Here is a 10,773-nt window from a genome sequence, read left to right as displayed (position 1 = left end):
GCCTCCCAAGTAGCTGGGACCACAGGCGCCCGCCACAACGCCCGGCCATTTTTTTTTTAGTTGCAGCCATCATTGTTGTTTGGCGGGCCTGGGCTGGGGATTTGAACCTGCCACCTTAGGTGTATGTGGCTGACGCCTTAGCCGCTTGAGCCACAGGCGCCGAGCCCCAAATCACATTTTCTCACTGAACATTTCAGGAATGGATTGCTTATGTTAAATGCCTAGCAATGTGGGTATTATTTTACACACATGTAAATACACAGAAAAAGGCCCAGAAGGACACACACCTAACCAATTAACAGCAGTTACTTCTGGAGGGTAAGGGGAGGGTGAGAAGGGGTAGTAATGAAGGAGGATAATCAAGGACTTTCGCTTTCCTGGTACTGTTTGTATATATTACAAGGAGACTATATTTGTATATTTACTGGTGTAATTAAAAATAAATAAAAATAATAGGAAAAATAAAACTAAGAAAGGTTACAAAGCTGTTCTTTGAAGAAATAAAATTATGGCTCAGTGCCCGTAGCACAGTGGTTATGTTACCAGCCACATGCACCAAGGGTAGTGGGTTCCAACCCAGCCTGGGCCAGCAACTACAACAAAAAAATAGCCAGGATTGTGTCAGGCGCCTGTAGTCCCAGCTACTTGGGAGGCTGGATTGTTTAAGCCCAAGAGTTTGAGGTTGCTGTGAGCTGTGACGTCATGGCACTCTACTGAGGGCGACATAGTGAGATACTGTCTCAAAAAAAAAAAAAAAAGAAAAATGAAAATATAAAAGTATGAGAAGGAACTGAGAATATTTTGGGGGAGAGATAAATAGGTAAGAAATCTTACTAGGAAGTTTTACCATGTATTTTATGAAGTGTTTACTTTTTCATGACTTTTTTGAGAGATTTCAGGAAAAGCTGACTTTACTTTTCATATCTTCTTATGGCGGATGTGTGTGTGTGTGATGGTGGGAGGGTATTGGATGTTATCTTGAACTTGTCTCAGGGTGGCCCAGCTTTATCTGGGTTACATATATGAGGACTCTTCATCTTTCAACACTCTCTGCCTCAATGCGTGGCTTAATTCTCAGCAGAGACTCAGCACATGGCAGAAAAGATGACCCAAAGCAGCCTCATGCCTACAGGCCTATATCCTCTTGATTAAAGGGGAAAATATCAACCACGGAGACGTTCTCCCTTGGGATCCATAGGAAAATCTCAGGGAAAACTGTCGTTGGTCCTGCTTGGAGCACATGCCCAGACCTGAGTCTGCCACTGTGGTCAGGCAACTGGATACCAGGACATTGATGCCTGGCACAATGTAAGATCTCTTCAAGTCAAAGCCATTATCATTACTTTTCTAGTTATTTTTCTGAGAAGAAGGTTTTTTTGTTTTTTTTGAGACAGAGTCTCACTTTGTTGCCCTTGGTAGATTGTCATGGAGTCACAGCTCACAGCAACCTCAAACTCTTGGGCTCAAGCAGTTCTCTTGCCTCAGTCTCCTGAGTAGCTGGGACTACAGTGCCCACCACAATGCCCAGCTATTTTTAGAGATGGGGTCTCACTCTGGCTCAGGCAGGTCTCAAACGCATGAGCTTAGGCAATCCACTGGCCTTGGCCTCTCAGAGTGCTAGGATTATAGGTGTGAGCCACTGTGCCTGGCCAAGAAGGAGGTACTTTTGAAGGAGTTAGTCTGGTGTGGTAGGAAAAGACCTGGATTGGAGTCTGCTACCAGCCTGTTTATTTGAGCTTTGCAAGTCATCTAGGGGGTAACATTTACTTCATATCTACTCTAAGGCTGGTGCATTCGTGCCATTTTATTTCACATGCTACTTTATTTCATTTTTACTGCAACCCTGTGAGGTGGCTATTATTATCCCTATTTTAGAGATGAAGAAACTGAGGTTTGGAGAGAAGTTAAGTAGTTTGCTAAAATTAGTATCAAGGTTTGTTCCCAAAGTTCAAGTGCTTTAGGCTATGACATTCTGTTCTCAATTTCATTGCTCTATTTCCTCATCTATAATGTGGAGATAATAAGAATACTTCTGTGCAGTGCCTGTAGCTCAGTGGTTAGGACTCTGGCCATATACACTGAGGCTAGTGGGTTAAAATCCGGCCCGGGCCAGCTGAAACAACAATGTCAACTGCAACAACAATGATAACAATAACAAAAATAGCTGGGCATTGTGGCAGATGCCTATAGTCCCAGCTACTTGCGAGGCTGAGGCAAGAGAATCCCGTTAAGCCCAAGAATTTGAGGTTACTGTGATGCCATGACACTCTACCCAGGGCACAGCTTGAGACTCTATCTCAAAATAAACAAACAAACAAACAAACAAAAAACCCACAAAAAACCAATAAATCCTCCTTCACAGGGAATTGATGGTCAAATGAGCAACATACTTAAAAGTGGTCTGTCAATGTTTTTTTTTTTTTTTTTGAGATAGAGCCTCAAGCTGTTGCCCTGGGTACAGTGTCATGGCATCACAGCTCACAGCAACCTCCAACTCCTGGGCTTAAGCAATTCTCTTGCCTCAGTCTCCCGAGTAGCTGGGACTACAGGTGCCCCTCACAATGCCTGGCTATTTTTTGGTTGTAGGTGGTGTTTGGCAGGCCTGGGCTGGATTCGAACCTGCCAGCTCTGGTGTATGTGGCTGGCGCCTTACCTGCTTGAGCTACAGGTGCTGAGCCAGATCTGTCAATGTTAAAATGGCATACAAATAAAAATTATAAATTTCCCTACTGCTCAAAATGTGCATTTGGGGATGCTGCTGACATTGAAAAGTGCTTGGTGGTTGTGAAAGTTCAGATATAAAGAATGTCAAAACTGGCTCGGCGCCTGTGGCTCAAGTGGCTAAGGCACCAGCCATATACACCTAAGGTGGCGGGTTGGAATCCAGCGTGGGCCCGCCAAACAACAATGATGGCTGCAACTGAAAAATAGCCAGGCGTTGTGGTGGGCACCTGCTGAGGCAGGAGAATCACTTGAGCCCAGGAGTTGGAGGTTGCTGTGAGTTGTGATGCCATGGCACTCTACCTAGGGCAACAGCTTGAGGCTCTATCTCAAAAAAAAAAAAGAATGTCAAAACTGAAAGAATTTGTAGAGAGTACCTGATCTGTTAGCTATCCCCCTGACCTATTTCATGTGGTCCCACTGAGGTTGTCAATCACAGTGACCAACTGCCCTCACCATCCACTCACACACAGGCAGGGGCAGGCACATGACCCAGTCCCGGCAAATGGTGGTACTATAAAGGGATTGGTCCAGAATACACATGTGGCCATGGAGAATTGGTTATCTTCAGATTTGCTCTATGGATCAAACCATGAGGAAGCCTGAGCCCATTATTTGCTATTTCAGATCTTCTAGCTAGCCTCTGTGAAGATGAAATTGACACACAGAGAGAGGCAGAGCTTTGACAATGTTAATTGAGCTCCTTGATCCAGCCATTCCTGAAGCTCACCTCTGTTTTATGAGCCTATAAACTCTATTTGGGGCTAAAAATTGGGTTTCTGTCACTTGCAACCAAAAGAGTTCTGAATAATGTTTTAGGAGACTTGCCCAAAGTCACAGAGCAAACCAAAGGTATAGTCGATACAGAAATACAAGATTCAATGCCTTGTATTCCTTTTGAAATACACTGCTTTTTTTTTTTTTTTTTGTAGTTTTTGGCCAGGGCTGGGTTTGAACCCACCACCTCTGGTATATGGGGCCTGTGCCCTACTCCTTTGAGCCACAGGTACCACCCCTACACTGCTTTGTTTATAAAGAAACAGTATTTGACTTATAATCAAAGGGATTAATGCTAGTTTTAGAAATTTTAGATGCTGTCATCCCCAGGTGGGAACAGGAGGGGTAGGCTCTGGGATTCTTACCTTCCTCTCCACTGTCCCCCCGGTCCCCGTCCTGGCCATCCTGGCCGTCTTTGCCAGGAAAACCCATTCGTCCCACCATTCCTGAGGGCCCTGGGGCTCCTGGAGGACCAGGTGGGCCCTGGGGGCCAGGCAGGCTGCAAATGAGTTGAGGGGAGCCTTTCTGGAAGTCCCTGCGAGTGAAGGCGCCAAGCAGTGGGTCAGCAGCACAGGGTAGGGCACAAGCCAAGAGCACCCAGGGGATCATGGTGGTGACCTGTGGAGGCAAGAGAGCTGTGGCAGTCCAAAAGACCAAAAATCACTTTATAACAAAGATATTTGTACCAGATTGTTCATTGCAGCTCAATTCATAATAGCCAAGTCATGGAAGAAGCCCAAGTGTCCACTGACCCATGAATTGATTAATAAATTGTGGTATATGTATACCATGGAATATTATGCAGCCTTAAAAAGGAGGGAGACTTTACCTCTTTTACGTTTACATGGATGGTGCTGTAACATATCCTACTTAGTAAAGTATCTCAAGAATGGAAGAAAAAATATCCAATGTACTCAGTACTATTATGAAACCAATTTACAATCACTCACACTTTCATATGAAGAATAGATCACAACTATGGCCCAAGATGAAGGAGGGAGAAGGGGGGAGGGGAGGGGAGGTAGGGTGAATAGTGGGATCACACCTATGGTGCATAATGCAAGGGTACATGTTGAATCTATTAGTATAGAGTATAAATATCTTAGCACAATAACTAAGTAAACGAGATGAGGTATATATTAACCAGTGTGATGTAAGTGTTCCTAATTCTACATGAAATCAGCACATAAACGCATTAATGTATACATGATCTATGTGTTTATGATTTAATAAAAAAAATAAAAGAGAGAGAGAGAGAGCTGTGGCAGGTGAGTGTGGCTACCAAGCTGAGCTAGTGTTCGGCTAGAGGGAACACAGAGGAGAAGTGGAGCCAGCTGGGATAGACTCAGTTGTGTTCTGTCTCTTGCTCTTTCCCGCAGCACACACAAACAGCTGGAGAGGGTGTCATCATATCTTGAGGACATATTTGGACAAGCTAAGTCATGTACCCAGAATATATTTTGGAGGGGTCTTGGTGGTGAGGCACTCATCATCAGACTATCATCTTCCGTAGTGGCTGAGATGGATGCAGGACTTATGGCCCAAAGACTGATGACTGGAAGAAGCTGTGGATAGAGAACAATAATCCATGGTTTCATTCAAATAGGTGGTACGAAAGGAAAGTTAAAAGTGCAGAAATACTTCACATAGTAGGTGACAATTTGCAACAATGCTGCTTCTCACGGGAGCCACGGTGCCACACATGAGGAGAGGTGAAGATTCAGTTATTGAATGAAGGCGAGCCACCATGTGAGCAGCCTGGCAGTCCATGGGAGCAGCTCCTCTTCTAGCACATCCTGTGTGCCAGGCACATGTTAAGAGCTTTCCATTTGCTACTTGATCTTCACAACACATTTATAGAACAGATAGAGGTAAGATGGAGGTTCAGAGAAGCTGAATTAAGTGCCTAGGTGATGCAATTAGCAGGTTTGAACAGGGTCTCCAGATCTAGAGCCTGTGGCTTCCTGTCCCAGGCTAGACTGTGCCCTTGAGGCTGACGACAGCAATAGCACGACCCCATCAGAGATCAGTGTGCTATGCACCCAGAGATTATCCACTCCTCACCACTCACTATGCACATGCAGAAATTGAGGCTCAGAGCAGAAAAAAGCAATTTGCCCATAATCTCTCAACAAATTGGTTCTGTTCCTTTGTAATCAATGGCCTCTCTCCCAGAAATGAAACGAGGAGAGGGAGCATTCCAGGTATGACTTTCTGCCATGGAGATGAGCTATGAAGTGGTAACTTGGTTTGTGACCTTAAACAAGCCCTTCTTATTCTCTGGGTCTCAGTTTCCCCACCTGAACAACAAGGGGTTGTACTAGAGCAGCAGTCCCCAAACTTGAATGTGCATTAGACTTACCTTGAAGGCTTGTTAAAATATAGACTGTTTGGCCTCACTTCAGATTTTCTGATTCATTAGTTCTAGGGTAGGGCACGACAATTTGTATTTCTTTTTCTTTTCTTTTCTTTTTTTTTTAGAGACAGATTCTCACTTTGTTGCCCTCAGTAGAGTGTCATGGCATCACAGCTCACAGCAAACTTCAGCTCTTGGGCTTAGATGATTCTCTCGCCTCAGCCTCCTGAGTAGCTGGAACTACAAGTGCCCACCACAACACCCAGCTATTTTTTGGTTGCAGTTTGGCTGGGGCTGGGTTCGAACCCGCCACCCTCAGTATATGGAGCTGGTGCCCTACTCACTGAGCCACAGGTGCCACCTGATAACTTGTATTTCTAATAAGTTTCCAAATGATGCCACTGATGGTGGTCTGGGGACTCCACTGTAAATCACTAGACTAGATGTTCTCTAGGGTTCCTTCTAGCTCTGACACTGAACCTTTCAGGCTCCAATCTGCCTACTCTTGGCAGAAGCGAAGCACTGTTTGCTTCACTTCTCTCACTCAGTCTTTGGCTACCTAATCAGAGGCTTCAAACATCAGGGGGCATCTTGGTGGCTATGATATTGACAGCAGGGCAAGGACATTGCCCAGGCCATGACCCTTGGAGTTCATGTTTTCTTCCTGGTCCCTCAATCTCCTTTCCCTTCAGACTCTGCTATTCCCCTGACCCTTGGAGAATACTCTGGCTTTTAGGCTACGCTTGGCTGCTTTCCTTGGAAACAGGTTGACCCTACCACTCTTTGTAGCTTCCTGCAGGATCTTTAAGGGGACAGAATACCAGGTCTCTCCTGCCAGGGAGAGGAGGAGAGAACATAGCACTGTACTGCTTAGGACACAGGGGTCTTAGTTTCAGCTCTGATGTTCACCAGTGGTGTGTCATTGGTCAAGTCACTTTTCTGAACTCAGAGGACTTTTTTAGATAAGTGTCACAGAGATGCCACTGAGCAGGTAAAGATGATTTAGGCAGCACTGGATAGTGCTTTATACAACATCATATCACATAGCAACAAAGTCATTTTGTTTTCAATTTCTTCATCCTAATTAAGAAAAAAAGTTTCAGCTTGATGACAGTATATCTTTACTATCTTTAAACCCCTGCTAATATCTCTGTCTACCATAGAGCACACTTATTTGCAGCAGTGTGCTGTTTTTCCTCATAGTAGTTCATTTATTCAACAAGTATTTATTGTTTATCAAGCATGAGACACTGTTCTTTGAGAATATATCTGTAAAACATGGAGTCCAGAGTCCCTCTTGGAATTTACATTTTTATGGGAAGAAAGACAATAAATATAAATAAGTAAAATATTTAGTACATAGTTACATGTAGAGAAGGAAAAAGGCAGGGAAAGGGGACCTCGAACCTTAAACAAGAAGTTTATATTTTTTACTGGGGGATAGAGAGTGTGTCACTGTGAGGTGACTTGTTAAAAAAGGCTTCTGTTTGTGGGTATTGTCCGGTAAAGTGGACACTCAAGCTGAGTGCAGTGGTGCATGCCTGTAGATCTAGCTACTTGGGAGGTTGAAGCAGGAGATTTGGTTGAGCCCAGGAGTTCTAGGTTGTGCTGTTCATGACTGTGCCTGTGAATAGCCATTGCACTCAAGCTTGGGCAGCATAGTGAGACTCTGTCTCACAAAATAAAAACAAAAATATGGCATGGTGGTTTATGTTTATAATCCTAGCACTCTGAGTAGCTGAGGAGAGTGGAGTGCTTGAGCTCAGAGGTTTGAGACCGGCTCGAGCAAGAGCAAGACCCTCCTCATCTCTACTAAAAATAGAAAAAATTAGCCTAGTACTGTGGTATGCTCCTGTAGTTCCAGCTACTTGGGAGGCTGAGGTAGGAGGATCACTTGAGCCCAGGACTTTGAGGATGCTGCATACTAGGCCAAGGCCATGGCACTTTACCCTAGACAACAGAGTGAGACTCTGTCTCAAAAACAAACAAAAAACAAGGATGCTCATAACCTACGGAGGTGGGCATTCTATCAGGAGTGCTTCTGAGTTTCCTGTGGAGCCTCCTTTTGTGCCTGTGCTCTAATTTCCTATGGGAGTCATGATGCAAAGATCACATCACACATAGTACATATCCATTCTTAAAGACTCTTGGGCAGGCCCCCAGAAACATACGTGGAGACCTTGGAAACCCTCAGGCAGAAACACAGAGCCAGGGGATGACACAGAACAACTACTAGGGGCCAAGGAAGGTCTGTGGCACCACATAAACAAACAGACATGGAGAGTGGTACACATTAGCTTTTGTATCTAGTTGTCTGGAAAGGTGGCAAAAAATAAGTGGATGAGCATAAGAGGATAGTAAAATTGAAAGTCCTGCTTGGGCACCAAGACAATGAAATGCTGCATATCAAATGGAGGGGTTAGGCCCAAGTCAGAATTTGCAAAGGAACAGTGTGACAGTCTATCCTCCAGCTCTTGCCAGCTCTGGCACTCTTGCCAGATCAAAAATTTAAAAATGTGGCTCAGTGCCCGTAGCTCAGTGGTTACAGTGCCAGCCACATACACTGGGGCTGGCAGGCTCAAACCTGGCTGGGGCCTGCTAAACAACAATGACAACTACAACAACAACAAAAACAGCTGGGCGCTGTGGCGGGCACTTGTAGTCCCAGCTACTTGGGAGACTGAGGCAACAGAATCTCAAAGCCCAAGAGTCTGAGGTTGCTGTGAGCTGTGATGCCATAGCACTCTACCAAGGGGGACTTAGTGAGACTGTCTCAAAAAAAAATGTGACCCACAGCATTGAGAGCAGGAGGGAGAATGGACCCTGTCTGAAGCCTGCAGGAGAAAGCTAGAGGGGAGAAACTGGCAAGATGCCTGGGGCAAAGGGTCTGACTACACTACCTTCTTGCCCTCCTAAGTGACATGGAACACATGGAGGGACCCTGGTAGATTCACGCTTGGCTGGAGGAGCAGGATAAAGTATTACCTTTGAATGAAGATTGAAGTGTGGGTGCACAGAGTGGAGATTCAACCAGGCAAAAGGGGGAACTCCCCTCACTGGCTTAATTATAAGGAGGCAAAAATAAAGTTGTAGTTTGGTTATATTTCTGGTGTCACACTTTCTCAACCTAGATTACATAAATGATAGTAGAGGTGGTAAGTTGATAGCCAGACATCATGAAAATGTTGCATGAATGACGGGTGCTTTTATAAAACTGTGGCCTAGACACTCCCAAGGCCCTACGACTCCCCTTCTCTTTCCCTTCTCTACTTAACCAGAGTCTTGGAAAACTAGTTAACATTACCTGAGAGCTGCAGCACATCTGGGACCCCAGAATAGAAACAGAATTTTTAACATAAATTTGAAATAGTTTAGAAAATTGCAATCCACAAACATTTTGGAGAAGGGAGAGAGGGAGGTAGGAAGTGGGTGGGAGCAAGCCTTTGAGGCAGATGAGAATCCTGCAAATGGCCAGATGAAGATAGGCAAGAAAGGGCCAGACAGATGAGAGTGGAAAGAGAGAGGGGGGCAACCATCTGTCACAGTTGGCAATGCCCCTCTCTTATGACTCAGCCACATGGGCCCCATGAGAAAGGAAAGGGTTTGCTTTCTGGCCCCTGTCTGCTCTGCACCAGTCTCTGCAGAGAGAGGACTCTTCTCTGTGACAGCTGGGTTTGGCGGGGAGGGAGTACAGATCTGGGATGGGCTGGGAAGGATTTTCTGAGCTGGAGGCTGGAGGCTCCTGCAGTCCCAGAGGAATCCTGGTAGCTAGAGCCAGGAACAGTTTTGGAAATAGAGGTGGGGAAACTAGATTCTAGTTCCAAACCTAGAGGGAGGGAGAGGAGAATCTCCTTGCTTCCAGGGTACCTCCAAGAAAAACAAGGCTCCAAACAGCTCTGTTCCCAGCCTGTGCCTACTCTTACCCACTCTGTGGTGGTGTGAGAAAACCTGGGGTGAGGTGCTTACACTGGAGCCAAGCCTCTAAGGAATCCAGACAAATTAACTCTTCTAGGGCTTTGTAAGTAAATATAGAATCACAAACTTGGGGAGGGCTCCCAGGGACTATCTAATCCAAGTTCTTCCGTTACAGATAGGGCAAGCACCCAGGCAGAGCCAAACTGATGTTATCACTCACCTACCACAGTCCAGGCAGAGTAGGAAGCACTTTACCTGCACTGTTTTGTTTGAAGTTTACAATGAACCCTATAAAGGTAGTAAACAGAAGGAAGAAACAGATGCTCCAAGATGTGAAGTTATTACCCAAAGTTGTGCCATCAGGGAGCAACGGAGACAGCCTCCAAAAAACTGTGTCTGGGTGTCTCCGAAGACCACCTTGATTCCTTCTTCCTTCCCCTGCTATTTTATTCCTGTTTCACAGAAGACAGGAAATGTGGAGAAGCTAAGAGATGCAGAGAAGCTAATTTGTTCAAGTTTACACAACTAGTTAGAGGCAGAAGTTATACTGGAACTTGGGTTTGGCAAACGCTTTCCATGATGTCAATATCTCTTAGATTTTTTCCTCCCAAATACTCTAAATTACAGAATAGACCTTGAAGCATATGCCAAAGTTACACATAGCAATAGAGAAATTTCTTTGATAGCCTATATTTTACAAATTTATCCACATGCACACACACGTGACACATACTACATGACTTCAAAAAAGTGAAATGCTGTTCTATGCCAGGATACATGAGTAAATTGATGCTAAGGGAAACTTGTCCTTTGAGAGAACTATACTTGGGTCAGCCAAGGTGGGGGTGGGGGGGAGCCTCCTGGGCCCGACTCCCCACCACTAGCCCCTCTAGACTACTAATGGAGGCATTGCCAAGGCCTGAGACAAAGCTCATGTGTCACACCCCAAGACCCTCCACTCCTGCTGGCTGCAAAAAGCAAACCTCAGAAATTCTGAGGTGGCT

General features: G+C 45.2%; 1 protein-coding gene across 1 annotated transcript in view; it reads right to left on the bottom strand.

Annotated features, from left to right (window-relative positions):
• C1QTNF2 (C1q and TNF related 2) overlaps positions 1-4,113 on the bottom strand; it is a 6,590-nt gene extending 2,477 nt beyond the window's left edge. The window contains exon 1 of the mRNA XM_003781985.3: positions 3,864-4,113. Coding sequence (XP_003782033.1) covers positions 3,864-4,107 — 244 coding nt within the window. The 5' untranslated portion in view covers positions 4,108-4,113. The remainder of the gene's footprint in view (positions 1-3,863) is intronic.
• Positions 4,114-10,773: the final 6,660 nt, after the last annotated feature.

The sequence above is a fragment of the Otolemur garnettii genome, unplaced genomic scaffold, assembly GCF_000181295.1.
Source record: "Otolemur garnettii isolate 467f Iridium unplaced genomic scaffold, OtoGar3 scaffold00003, whole genome shotgun sequence".
NCBI classification, from domain to species: domain Eukaryota; kingdom Metazoa; phylum Chordata; class Mammalia; order Primates; family Galagidae; genus Otolemur; species Otolemur garnettii.
The sequence above is the reverse complement of the archived record's forward strand: the minus strand, read 5'-3'. Positions and strand labels throughout refer to the sequence as shown.